Here is a 14874-nt window from a genome sequence, read left to right as displayed (position 1 = left end):
CTGGAATAACAATAGTGCCCAGCGGCTTTATGTGTACTCCCCCATAGGCTACAAGAGTCGTTTCGCTTTTGGTTAATACCTTCTGACCTGGTAACTCATTAAATATCTTAATTGGCAACACATTTGCTTCAGCTCCTGTATCCAGCTTAAACTTTACTATCAGCCCTCTTAAATTCACATCTGCATACCATCCTGGGGCTCGACAATCATCAAATTCCATTGTATTCTGAGACAACTCTCCTATAAACAGACTATGCAACTCTAAATTATGCACTTGATGTTTTTGTTGTCCTCTATTATAACTCATTGAAACTGAGACACACATGTTAGCAAAATGGTTTTTCTTTCCACACTTGTAACAAGTTTTTCCAAAAGCTGGACAACTTTGAGGCTTATGAATTATGCCACACTGAGAGCATTCTTTATTCCTTGCACCCTCATGTCTGTATCCAGAAGGTGACTTCTTATGTCCAAGTGTCTGAACGGGCTTTTCTTCATAATCCTTCTTTACCATAGACATTTCATATACTTGCTTGGAGCAGTCTGCCATGGTTTGCAGCTGAGTCGCTGTCACTTCAGCTACTTGGCATATTTGCACTGCTTTCTCAAGAGTCAGGTCCGGTTCCCTCAAAAGTCTCTCCTTTAACTTCTCTGTTGCAGTAAAAACAATCTTGTCTCTAATCAACTCCTTGCATACAGAGCCAAATTCACAACTGTTTGCCTTTAATTTCAGCTCAGTCACAAATTGGTCTATGGTATCTCCATGTTTCCAGGGATGATTCCAAAATGAATAACGTTCAAATATAACATTCTTTCTGGGAGTACAATATATTCTAAACTGTTCCAGCACCTCCTCCACATCATCTGGCTCACTGCCAGAAAAAAACAAACATATTATAAATCAATACTGCTTCCTCTCCTACACAGTTCAGGAGAATAGCTATCTGCTGCTCATTTGCTACTTTATCAAGTCCAGCTGCCGTCAAATACCAACAGAAAGACTGATCCCATCGCTTCCAGTTCTCAGCCAAATTACCTTGCAGAACGAGTGGTCGCAGGGGTTGAAATAAATCCATTCTTCTGACACCATGTAATGTCAGGCTGTGCCCCAAAGTTGTAGCAGAGAGTCCAACACACAAGAGTCCGTATTTATGGAGGACAGTTTTAATGCTAAGGAGGAGAGGAGATGAAGACAACGCAGGCCACCACATAAGGCCTCCCAAGATGCAAAAGCCTGCCTCTCCCAAAAGGCACGCTCCTTAAGTATCTTTCATGATCCACAGGTGTGCTAGAAGAGCACACCTCCGAACCATTCCATTTAAAGTAAAACATACATCACAGATGCTGCCAGGAAGGGGAAGGCACTTGGAAGTTTCTGCATCCAAGCACGCACGCAGCACAGCCCCATTCCCTAAGGGGAATATCCTATAGTGTTCACACATGTATTCTCCCATTCAAATACAAACCAGGGTGGACCTTGCTTAGCATAGGGAAGAATTCATGCTTGCTACCACAAGACCTCTCCTCCCATGTGCCCCACTCGTGACCCGCTCCCCTCCCCTGGAAATTGAGAAGTCTAAGCCCCTGTTTACCACTTTGTTTTTTTGTTTGTTTGTTTTTAAAGCAACAACCATGCCCTACTATTATTTTCCTCCTGTTTCAACACCAGCCACCAGGAATGCAGAAAAAAGGTTTGCTAATTCCTACTGAAGCTACAGTTTTGCTATTGCTTACTAAGAATAGATAGATAGATAGATAGATAGATAGATAAGCAACATACATTGTTTCCAATGAACTTTTTGGAATTTATGTGCATATTTAGTCATAACTATGACTAAAAGAGAATCTTCAGAACACAAAACTTTAATGGAAGCAGGCAGAGGACGAGCAGGCCCATTTCCTAGAGCAACTACAGGCTTTTGATAGAGAAATAAAAGAGTTGTCTGATCAGGAGGATGCCCTCTTGAATTCATAATAGCAGGGATCGAAACATGTACTCTTATGCTGCTCTTCCTTATTGGGCTCAAGTGTATAAAATGTAGTGTGACTTGGTTATTTTGTGAATGGCCTGGTTATCCTTTTAAAAGATTATTTGATGCTTTTTACTCTTTGACTGACTGATTTTAAGGTTTTAAATGTGACTTCTATGGAGTTTAAATGTATTTTAACTCCTTGTATTTTAACTTTTGTAAATTGCCTTGGGATGTCTTATGAAAGGTGGTATGAAAATTGAACAATAAAAATATAAACAAACAAATATATGGTAACCAGTTCAATATAAAACTTGCCTGGGGTCTCAGGGTTCATTGTATGTTAAACTTATGTGGAGGGACAACTTCCCTAACTCTTGGTTATCTGTGGTTACCAAAAAAGTGCTGAGTCTGGGGCTTTCTCCCTCCAGTTAATTGTCCCTCTGTTTTTCCAGCGCCAAGACTATCATGACCCAACATCTTAAAGACATTGAGTATCAACCCCTTGTCTCCTTAGCAAATAGACGTTGCTCTCCCATATATCTTGGTATTTTCCTCCCTGCTTGAAATCATCCTGCTAAATATCTCTCCATGCTCCATCTGGTTAAATTGAGGTCAGCCTTTGCAAGAGCCAGGCTGAATGTTTTACCCTCTGCCTTGCTCCTTAGAAGGTTTTGCAAGGATTCCCCTGTTTCGGGGCTATGTTCTTGTAGAGAGGGCTGCTTAGAAACAGTTGCTCATGTGCTTTTGTACTGCCCTCTGTTCCGCGACTCAAGGAAAGAATTATTGACCCCTCTGTTTGATCAGTTCCCAGGCAGGCCCGACTCATTTTATCTTAATTTATGTCTTGCTGATGTTAATGTGGGTATTACTAAACTGGTTGCTAAATTTTTATATGGAGCTATGAAACTGACTTCTCGTCATGGGGTTTTATGAGGCTGATTGTGTAACTTTTAGTTATTTTATGCTGTATATCTATCTATGCTAACGGTCTAAAGTTTTGATTTTGTTTGGCTTACGGCTGTAAATAAAATGATTGATTGATTGATTGATTGATTGATATAAAACAGTACACATGAAAGGCAGGCATTCGGAAGGGTATTCCTACAACATTTTGGAAGTCAGTGTACAGAATTCCAGGCTCTCACTTGGTTTGTACGTGAGAGCCAACAGACCCTTCTCTTACATTTGGCCTGGACACTGGGGGAGATAATGTGCTCTAACCTCCAGTGAAGGTTTTGGGAACCCTAAACTTCTGCACTATTTTCAGTAAATATTGGCATACTGTATTTTATGAGGTGAAAGAAAGAAAGAAAGAAAGAAAGAAAGAAAGAAAGAAAGAAAGAAAGAAAGAAAGAAAGAACCAAGCTTGTAGATGCATATAGTGCATTTATCTGCCAGAAATGTCAAGCACAATTATAGCAAAGTCCTTTGCTTTTATTAGAAGCAAATTAAAACATTAGTTTTAATTTGCTGTGATAAAAGCATTTTACTGAAGTTCTGCCACGATTAATCTGAATTTTCTTTCTAAAAATTATGCTATATGATTCTAAGAAACGAGCACATGGAAATCAGAGGAAGAATGGCCATGAAAATACACTTTTCTCTGGAGCACTGGGATCACCTTTCACTCAATGGATAATATGTTACACGAGGTCTATGGCAAGAATTCATTTGCAATTTGTACAGCACTTACGACAATATGGGATAATTTATAAACAAATTTATTTATTTTTAGCTTATTTGTTGTATTTGTACACTACCCCAAACTTCGGTACCTGGGCAGTTTAAAGCAAAATAAAACCAATTAAAACATTAATTTTTTTAAACCACAAGTCTAGTTAAAAACCTTGGGTGAATAAATGTGTCTTTGAGAGCTGTTTAAAAGTTGTCAGAGATGGAGAGGCTTTTTATAAAATAACCATGTACACTGCTCTGAGCTCCTTGGAGGAAGAGCGGGATATAAATGTAAACAAACAAACAAACAAACAAAATTTCAGCACAGAGCACATTTTAGCATCTTGGGGCAGCAATGAAGAATGCCCATCCCTGTGTATCCACCAGACAACCTGGCGGCAACTGCAGACAAACCTCACCAGATGATCTCAATGGGAGACAGGGCTTATTGTGAAGAAGATGTTCTCTTAAACACCCTGTGCCTAAGCTGTTTAGGGCTTTATAGGTTGTAACCAGCACCTTGTATCTTGACCAGAAACTTATTGAATGCCAGTGTAATTCTTTTAATAAAAGAGTAATATGGTCTCTTCAAGATAATCTGGAGACCAACCTGGCTGCTGCATTCTGTACCAACTGGTTTCTGGACTATGTACAAAGGCAGCCCCACATAGTAGTCAAGTCTGGAGGTTACCTGCATATATACTACTGTTCCAAGGTCATGTATCTCAAGAAACAGATGCAGTTGGCATATCAGCCGAAGCTGATAGAAAGCACCTCTGGCCACTGCCTCAACTTGAAACACCAGGGAGAGGTTTGGGTCCAAAAGCACTCCCAGACTCTTTCTGAGGAAGTGTCACCCCATCCAGAGCTGGCAGATCAAAACTGTCTCCTGAGTTCTGACCTCGCACAATAAGTACTGTTAGGGGCACCCCAACATTCAACCCAGAGCTACCAACCCAGAACTATATGGAATTCAGGCCTGTGTCTAGTTCCATTTTATTATAGGAATTAATACCTGGACTCAGGGTGAATTGACACCCCAGATCTCAACTGGTCTGTGAAGGAAGAGGCGATCCAGCATTGTATTGTGAAATGGGTACTCAAGGAAGGACAAAAGCCAGGCCAGAACAATCCAAATGCTAAAATGTGACTCACTACCAGATAATGTCTGTGGAAGAGGCCAGAGGCTGATCTCCCCTTTCCTGTTGCAAGAAGTCTATATTAATCCATGTCAATTATTGCTCTGCTACACTTAATTGCTCTCTATAGAAATTCAACATAGGTAAATGCACACAAATAAAACACCTATAGACTTTAATTCTTACTTTACTAACACTTTAACACCTTTTTGGGATAAGGCTAGCAAATCTGGGACAAGAAGATGCCCATTTGCAGCTCAGAGATGCAGATTTGCTTTGGGCAATGTCCCCCCCCCTCTTCTAAGCGCACAGTTTACAGAAGATGGGATTCGGATCTCTCTGGACTGGCCAATATCCTGAATAATTAAAAGACATTATCCAGAAGGTAACAGCATTGTCACCCCTTTTTGGGGACCCAGGAAAAGATGAGGAGATTTGAATAGACTCTATGAGAGATCAAAGGAAAATACAACTATAAAGAACAGGCTTACTGGACAGAGAACTAGCAATCTTGTGCCTACATGCAAGATCTGCTCATGAGCAATCCAAGAGTTTGCTGCTAAGCTGCGGGGCAACAAGCAGGAACTCTGTCCATGGACAGGAACTGTCTGTGACTTCCACTGCACAGTGGGAAGTCAAGACTTCCCCAGCCATGGTGCTCTGACTCTCAGCCGTGCTCTGAGCAAACTGCATGCTTGATCTAAAAGTTGCTGTCTCCAGCCAAAAGCTTATCTCCTTCAGCTGAAAGCTCCACCATTCTCAAGCCTCTGATCCTGGTAATATGCTGCCTCTACAAGCCTTGGATCCCTCCATCCTTTCACCTTCCTTCTCCTCCCCCCACTTTCCCTCTACTAATTCCTGATCTCCCCAAACCATGCCAGCCCTCAGCTTTCCTTCCCCCCCTCCCCCCCCCCATCTGAATTCTTTTAGGCTCTAGGAAGATTTAATACACACACATATGTTAGTTAGGAACACTAGGTGAATATTGTTGCTGGTTAGGGTTGAAATACTGTTAGTAATACTGATAGAATGTTCTGCTTTCTGTTCAGTTAGATTGATGTTGTTATTCTTTTATACTCAATATAGCCCATTGAATCATTTAGGATTGGTTTGATCTCCTTTCTTCCTTGCGCCCAGGTCCTACATGGTCACTATATAAAAGTACTTGGTCACTTGGTGACACTATGAGACAGGCCTAATTTTGTATGCTAGCTAATGAGCATATTTAGTATACAAATCAGGCCTGGACCACAACAGGACCTCCATCTTATTTGGATTCAATCACCTCATCCAGCCCATCACTGCCTCCAGGCAGGCATTTAGGAAGATTATGCCTTCTCCTGATGATGGAAATAGATGTGGGTGTCATCATCATACTGATAACACCCTGCACCAAATCTCCTGATGACTCCTGAGCGACCCTAGACAATTTGGTCTCAAAGTGAACATTGAGTTCCTCCATCACCATGAGCCTGGGAGACTCTAATGTCAAGCCTGAGACCAAGTCCGTCAGCTCATTTAGGGACTCTGTTGGGCAGTGGGGTGATCGGTACACCAACAAAAGTCCCAGTCTATCCCTGGCCCCCAAACCTAAGTACACACATTCAATATGGTCAGACACTTTGACAGAGATCCTGGTAAAGGAGATGTTATTTTTATAGACCACAGCCACTCTGCCTCCACACCCATGTCTTCTCACCTATTTTTCAGCAGGGAGAAGGTGGGACCAGACTTGGCCACCAGCCTCTCCCAACCAAGTCTCTGTGATACATACCAGGTCAGCCCCTTCATCCAGAATCAGATCATGGATGATTTCTGATTTATCCTGGACCAACTTGGAGCAAGGTGAGGCTCTGTGGGTAGTTGGCACTGCTCCCTGAGGTCAAAGAATTGGCATGACAGCCAGAAAGGAAAACATATCATACCCCTGTAATGGCCTGCTGACCTACCAACCCTCTATTCCCCACCACCACTGGAATAGCCACCCTAGTCAATGGACAGCGCCCCTCCCCCCCACAACCCGTTTCCCCATCTCCAGATAAGCCTAGACACATGGTAGATTAACTTCACCCAAGACTCAACAACAGAATCCCCCTCAACAACAGCTTCAGCTTCTTATACAACTATAAGATAACATATTCTGCCCTACCCTCAGTCCTGCACCGGACCAGCATCAAAGGCTGGTCCCTCTGATGGCCGGCTTTGGCATTGCCTGCAGGCTGGCTGTGCCCCCAGTGCACCGTCCTTCATTATAAGCCCCAGAAACTTAGAGTCCCTCCTCCCACAGGTGTAGATTATCAGGCAATCAGGAAAGGAAGGCCACAATGCTAAGGAAGGCAGCAGAGCAAGAGCCAAGCACAGCCAATCTTCTGGCTGTTCAGGCCGGGCAAGAGGGGTGGGAGGCTGCAATTAATCTCCCAGTCCAGAGTGAGGAAAGGAGCTGGCAAAGTCCAAACCTCTTACCTTACCCCCTCCAGTCTTCTCTGTCACCTCCGGCACGCCCTCTTTCCTTAATGAGAAAGAAATGACAATTCTTTCTAAATTACAGACTCAGCTGGAGAAGTGGCATCAGTCTGAAAGTGAAACACGGCTACCCGCTACCCAAAAATAAAGTAGCAGTTTGTACATATTAGGGAGTGGCTCCTTAGATATGCAAAAGTGTGCCAGTTTGTAAATTTAATGCTTTTTAGCAAGTTGAAATGGCTCTTTGAACAACCAGGATATTTAACTTTCAGGACCTATGGAAAGTTGAGGGCTCTTAATCTAGAATGTCATCTGGTTAAAAAAAAGAGAGAAAGAAAGAAAACAGAGGGCAAGAAGAGGGAGGGAACTGGCCTGCTCATGCCCTTAATAATTTAAAGCAAGTATCCTGGGTGGCGGGGGATTCTTAGGAAGCTGCCATATACTGAATCAGACCATTGGTCCATCTAGCTCAGTATTGTCTACACAGACTGGCAGCGGCTTCTCCAAGGTTGCAGGCAGGAGTCCCTCTCAGCCCTATCTTGGACATGCCAGGGAGGGAACTTGGAACCTAGATGCTCTTCCCAGAGCGGCTCCATCCCCTGAGAGGAATATCTTCCAGGGATCACAAATATAGTCTTCTATTCATATGTAACCAAGGTGGATCCTGCTTAGCTAAGGGGACAAGTCATGCTTGCTACCACAAGACCAGCTCTCCTCTCCCAAGACCATTAGAGGATTAGGACTGGGAGGGGGAATAGGTGCTGGGATTAAATCTATCTAACTAAACCAAGATCCTTCCATACCCTATACACAGAGATGTTTCAGATAAAGGGGAAACATCTGTTCCCTTTTCTTATCTCCAAAACCACTCTCTCTCCCCTATTGTATAGCAGTAAAGTGCTCCAAACCTGGCCTCTATTGCTCAAGAGAACAGCAGGGGAAGGCCTCAAGCAAGTGGGAAAGAAGAGTATCATTTTCCTTTCCCCCCAGGAACAACCCTCCATGAGGCCTGGTCAGCCCTGCATGGCATCTATTTCAGGCTGGCAGGAGCCCTGAAGAGGAACACTTAAGTGCTGAGAATATACATTTTGTTGGAGGTTCTACTTGTAATAATACTAAGTTATACCTCTCTCCCCTTTTGTAATATGTATGATCATTTCATTATAAAACAATAGACATTACATGTATTGAGAACAATATTTATTTGCTTTCAGTGCTATTTTCAATAAATACTGGTGTCATATTTATGGCTGAGGTAAAATAAATTTAAAACACTCAAGAATGTAGACCCATAATTTGTGCAGTGTATCTGTTTATCATTATACAGAAATGCTGAGTCAACTCAAGACTAGTCCTTGATTTTCCTTTAATGTTGCTGTCATAAAAATATCTCCTTCTATTGGAAGTTTGTCAAGAATTATTATTGCGTGCTAGGTTTTGAGTGTGCCTTTAAAAAATGATGCTAGATACATTTCTAAGAAACTCACACATCAACGTTAGAGGAAGAAACAGGCCGTGAGGACATATTTTGGGCCAAGCAGGGTAAACATGATATGAACATGACAGTATATATTGCGCATTTATTATCCTCATAATGTATGGCCTGAAATAGTAAGGTGCTTAAATGCATGTCATTTTACTTTTCAACTTGTGTCCCACTGGCTCCAATGTATGCTTAAGTGCTCTGCTACATCCAGCTTTTCTACACTACTAATTTACCACAGGTGAATTCTGAACGGAAATGGGTTTAGCCAGAAGCTGACCGGCAGCATCAGTGCTGAATGGGAAGTGTCAAGAAATGGGTGCAAGTGCCATCAAGAACTGCATTTGTATGATTGGAGCAGCAACTGTTTAAAATGAGCAGCAAGTGTCCCCATGGACATGTTTATATTTAATACCATATAAAAAGTGCAGGGGGACTGAACCCCATACGTTGTCTTCATGGTTTCCATTAGTGGGCTGAGCAGATTTGCACTTTTGCTCCTCCTTCCTTCCCTACTGCTTTGGGTGAGTTCTCACCTGAGTCTCTGAAGGAAGCACCACTTGTACAGACGTTCATCACGGCCTGCACAGAGTTAGAGGCAGCACTCCCTGTCTGTACAGGGGTGGGGCTTCGTCCTGAGGGCCCAAATCAGTAAGTGTTGTTTATTTATTTGCACTTCTAGAGCAGATTTATTTCATTGCGCAGGCCTGTGCTTGAGGACCTGCTGTTACAAGTCCATTCACATGTTCAACACTTGTATAATGAGTGTACAATGTACACAGGTTCAGATCTGTACACAGGTATAGTCACTCACACATTATGTTGAACATAGGTACAGCAATATGCTTCCTGTCTGTACTATGCACCTGAGGGGCCTATACCCAGGTTCACTTTAAAAGTGAACAGAGGTACAGTCATTCACACAAACATATGCATGAGTATACAGACGTCTGTACATACGCACAGCATAATGTCTGAATCAGGCTCTAATCCCAGAATCCACTAGCTTCTGGTAGGGACTCTAGCTTTGCTTCAGAATCCCTCATCTGTGTCAGCAGCATCTGCCCGCCTATGAGAAGTCTCAAGCAGAAACTAGTGATGTGCCCGGACCAGTCCGGAGGCCATTCTATAGGCCTCCGGACCGGTCCGGGGACGGGCGGTTCAGGTTCGGAAGGATATGGGTGGGGGGTTCCATTAAGGGCGGGGGAGGGTTTACTTACCCCTCCCGCCGCTTTCCAGCTCTGGCGGCCGTATTTACTATAGCAATCGGGGCGGCAGGATACCTCCCTGCCGCCCCTTTCCTCGCTTGCTTGCAAAAGGCTTTAAAAAGCCTTTTGCGCTGTAGCAATCGGGGCGGCAGGATACCAGGGAAAGGGGCAGCAGGGAGGTATCCTGCCGCCCTGATTGCTATAGTAAATATGGCCGCCAGAGTTGGAAAGCGGCGGGAGGGGTAAGTAAACCCTCCCCCGCCCTTAATGGAACCCCCCACCCTAGTGCCAGACCGCAGCTCCGCGGTTCCGTGCACACCCCTAGCGGAAACAGCTGCTGCCAGAACAAGTGTCATTTGTTGTGAGGGAGGGGGTAGAAAAAAGGAGCTTAAAAGTGCAGGATCCTGGCCATTTGGACTGGGTGGGGCAGCAGTGGCAGGTAGGTAAGAAAGGTAAGGAGGTTTCTTTGACATCCTAGAAGCATTCTCCAGCTAGGTTTCCTGTGTTTGGCCTGAGGAAAGGGTTGGAGCGACTGTAAGCATGGAGCATTCCATCGATACAGCAGTGAATACAGCAGTTCTGTGTATACACAACAGAACTTCCTTGTGTACATCAAAATTAAGGGATAGGGTGACAGGCTGAAAGCCAGCACATGGTTATTTGTACCAATATTCATTCAGCTGCATGAAAGTATGTGCTGGACTAGAATCACGGACACTTCTAAAAACCAATTCTAACACAGCAACGCCTCTGGGTACCATCCTCCTTTCCTGGACTGTACCACTTAAGACTGCAGATGAGAGACTACATCTTTAAATGTTCCTCCATGTACGAAACAGCACTCGTGCAGGTGGAGGCTGGTATGCATGTGGACGACCATGGGCATGCTAGGCCATGGAATCCCTATCTTCCCCTTAGATTCAAACCTGTGGCCTCCTACTTGCAATTTCAAGTGCTGCAGCCACATAAGGGTTGTACTATGTGAGCTCGTTCAGCAGCAGCGAGAGGAGGAAAAGTTCAGATACAGGGGCGGAGCCACCATTGAGCGAACGGGTTAAAAGAACCTGGGCTGCCACCCCTCGGGCTGTGACTCGCGCCCCAGACACGCCCCCTGCATCTTACATCAGATGTTGGGAGCATGATTTAGCTCCCAAATGGGGCCGTGCAGCCCTGTTTGGGGGCTAAACCAAGCCGCCGTGTCTAACAGCAGATGCGAGGGAAGTGGCTAAACGCTCCCTGTGTCTGATGCAGGGGGCGGGACTAGAAGGGCAGTGGCAGAACCCCGGCCGCCACTGGCCTTCCTCCACACCTGTTCTGATACAAAAGCATTACACACTAGATGAGTCAACACTGGAATTTGTTTGACCTGTGGTAAGTGGAAGTGTAGACAAGTCTTTAAAAGGACTCAAGAAGCAATCCTCTTCTACTGCATACCATTTGAACAAATAGCTCCCGTAGGGTATTTTGAGCAGCACTTGAATATTCTTCTCCTTAGTGAAGCACCTCAAACAGTTTCTAACCTGGTTCACAGACAGCACCCAATCTGACAAAAATAAGCAGCTATAGAACCACCCTTTCCCCCATCACTTTGCTAAAAGATAGCATGTGGTTCGACAAACTAGCGCATTGTTCACAATCAAATAGACTTAAAAAAATAAACTCTTCGTTTTCATCATCTCTCACAGCACATATAAATATGATTAAAAGGCAGGGCGTAGCTCTTGGTATTTTCGTTCATAAGTGCAGCAGGCTGACAGGTTTCAACTCTCTGTGCATGGATGCTGGTGTGAGTCCAGTTGGCCCCTAAGCCAGTGGGCTGGCAAGCCCAGTACCCATGAAACCAAAACATAGCTTGCGTTCAACTGTGAACTAACTGTTCAATAGTGTTCAAATAGACAAAACACTATTTAACTCCTGCCTCTTAAAATGGAGTAATACGTATCATACAAGTATGTGTTTTGTTACTTTATGCAGAGAGCTGGAGTATCAAGGCTGTAAGTGCTTTACATAAGAAACACTGTGTGACATGCGCTCAAGCACTTGACATGTTTGGATCGGTGTCATGATCTACACTAAATCCATTAATCCAGTGAATGGCTTTGTGCTTTGTGTCTTGGTTCCAAGCATACAATAATTTGGTTGGCATTATTGCCATTGTCATTACATTTTGCAAGCTATTGATAGCAGTGATGACACTACCCTGAACGACCGATTTGGAGTATTAGTGAAACCTATGCTCTGCATCTCAGCACTCCATGCTCATGCAGTGGGCAGCATTTGTGGTGTAGTATGGTTCACATTACAGTGGTACTGGGAGGCGGGCCAACAAGTTCAAGCTTTTATCAGCATCTGGATCTTCAATATTCAACAGAGTTCACTATTGCCAGTGGCTCATCAAATGTTGCCAACATGATTTTCTTTGCAGAAGGTATGGAGATTATGTCTCCAGCATCTGTTGGTGAGGGAATTATATTGTCTAAAGAATCGTCTATAAGATTCGACACCTCTTCTTCATGGTCCTCATACAGTGTATTAATGTGCAGAAGAGGGTGTACAGGGTTACAGTTTAGGGCAGGCACAGGTTCTACCTTGCTGACCTGGGCCAGGGTGACATTTGTTGCAGCACCAGAAGTTGCTATATGCTTGTGATTACAGGTGAGGAAAGTCCCAGTGGCAGGCACACTCCTGCATGTGTCATGAGAGTACAGAGCATCTTTTCCAGGTAGGGAAGAGTCTGAAAGAAAAACATATTAAAAGCTTAGATTAAATCATTATCTAACCTAGTCACTTCCTCTACTGCCTGCCACACGATCAGTTCTGTACCATGTATGTTTGATTGGTTCGTCTCATAAAGTCACAACACCCTACATGGATGGGCACTTTGACATAGGTGGGCAGAACTTCTATGTATGCTGTGTTGTACCTTCCTAACTCACAAATTAGCTTCTCAAAGTCTCTACACCCCTGAAGCAGCTACTGGTTTCAATGGCCATCACAGATGCATAGTAATCATGCAGACTCTGAAAAGTCTCCTTCTAGCCTTCGCCTTGCCCTGCATTCTCAGAAAGGAGAAAGCAACCAGTGCTCACTCATCCTCAAATTGGTGTAGGGATGTGCACGGAACTGGCTCTCTTCGAGCCAATGGTGGGGCGGAGGTGGCTTTAAGGACATGGGAAGGTGCACTCCCACCATCACCGTGCTTCCCCCTCTGGCACTCTGTGTATAAATAGTTCGGCAGGGTGGCAGCGTACCTCCTTGCCGCTCCATTGTTTTCCTGACCAGAAGTGACCAAAAGTGCTGTGTGTGCATGCGTGTGTCACGCGTGTGCACATATCACATGCACAATGTGCGCCCTCCTGCCTGCAACACGCAAACAATACTTCTGGTCATTTCTTGTCAGGAAAACAATGGGGTGGCAAGGGGGTATGCTGCCAGCCCGCCAAACTATTTACAAACAGCGCGCCGGAGGGGGAAGTGCAACAGCGGGGGGAAGGGGGGAGAGCACCCTCCCCCGTCCTTAAAGCCACCTTGCCCCTTGTTTGAACTGGTTTGAATGTAGAGGTTCCGAACCTGTTCGGCGTTCTAAGAATAGAAAGCTGAACACGCTCATGCACATCCCTACATTGGTGACTCACTTTTTCTTGTTAGAGGGAACAAGTCACTGACCTGTCTGTTTTCCTTCCATGTTCTTTTCAGCGCTGACTACTCTTGCTTGCATTTGAGAGAGCAAAGAGCAAGAAAAAGCAGCTGGTGTCTGAAATAACAAGAAAGGAAAGCAGGAGCAGTGACTTACTCATTCCCTCCAGCTAGACAAAAGCAAGGCCGTGTGATGATGAGTGGGCACTGGTGGTGGCTCTTGTACCAGGAGCATCTGTAGTAGCTTCTGGAAACATGGATATAGGCAATGCCTCATAAAAAGCAAATATATGATCTAGCCCTGAGAGACTAAGAGAAAGCACAGATTGAGGACTATTGCTCTTCTGGACTCGGAGGACAATTGTTTCAATATCAAAATAAAACTTAGCAGTCATGGGATAAGGGGACAGGTTCATGTGTGGATTTGTAACTGGTCGAAGGAGAGGAAACAGAGGGTAAGAATAAATGGATGGTTTTCACAATGGAGGGAAGAAGTGGGGTCCCCCAGGGAGCCCCTGGTGGCGCAGTGGTAAAGAGCCCCTGGTGGCGCAGTGGTAAAACTGCCGCCCTGTAACCAGAAGGTTACAAGTTCAATCCTGACCAGGGGCTCAAGGTTGACTCAGCCTTCCATCCTTCCGAGGTCGGTAAAATGAGTACCCAGAATGTTGGGGGCAATATGCTAAATCATTGTAAACCGCTTAGAGAGCTCCGGCTATAGAGCGGTATATAAATGTAAGTGCTATTGCTATTGCTATCTGTATTGGGACCAGTGCTCTTTAACACAGTCATAAATGACACAGAAGTTGGGGTAAGCAGCGAAGTGGCCAAATTTGAAGATGACACTCAACTATTTAGGATAGTGAAATCCACAACAGATTGTGAGAAGTTCCAAAATAATCTCTCCAAATTGGGGGAACGGGTGACAAAGTGGCAGAAGCGGTTCAATGTAAGCAAATGTAAAGTGATGCACATTGCCCCCACCCACCCCAAAATTCATAGATGCACTGATGGGGTTGAGCTGTCAGTGACTGACCAGGAAAGAGATATTGAGGTCGTGGTGGACAGCTCACTGAAAGTGTCAACTTAGTGCATGGCAGCGATGAAAAAGGCAAATGCCATGCTAGGGATCAATAGGAAGGGCATTGAAAACAAATATGCTAATATTATAATGCCATATACAAATCTATGGTGTAGCCACATTTGGAGTACTGCGTACACTTCTTGTCACCATATCCTAAGAAGGACATTGTAGAACTGGAAAAGATGCAGAAGAGGGCAACTAAGATGATCAGACCTGG

At 44.3% G+C, this 14874-nt stretch overlaps 2 protein-coding genes across 7 annotated transcripts in view; one reads left to right on the top strand and one right to left on the bottom strand.

The window, feature by feature from the left end:
- LOC128326571 (tetraspanin-7-like) overlaps positions 1 to 14874 on the top strand; it is a 77086-nt gene that overhangs the window by 41368 nt on the left and 20844 nt on the right. The gene's annotated exons all lie outside the window — the stretch shown is intronic.
- Positions 11582 to 14874, bottom strand: part of PANX2 (pannexin 2) — a 48189-nt gene continuing 44896 nt past the window's right edge. For all 6 annotated transcript variants that reach the window (XM_053253647.1, XM_053253648.1, XM_053253653.1 and 3 more), the window contains one exon: positions 11582 to 12674. In XM_053253647.1, coding sequence (XP_053109622.1) covers positions 12298 to 12674 — 377 coding nt within the window. In that variant the 3' untranslated portion in view covers positions 11582 to 12297. The remainder of the gene's footprint in view (positions 12675 to 14874) is intronic.

Source organism: Hemicordylus capensis, chromosome 5, assembly GCF_027244095.1.
Source record: "Hemicordylus capensis ecotype Gifberg chromosome 5, rHemCap1.1.pri, whole genome shotgun sequence".
Classification (NCBI taxonomy): Eukaryota; Metazoa; Chordata; class Lepidosauria; order Squamata; family Cordylidae; genus Hemicordylus; species Hemicordylus capensis.
Note: the sequence above shows the minus strand (reverse complement) of the source record. Positions and strands in the feature narration are given on the sequence as shown.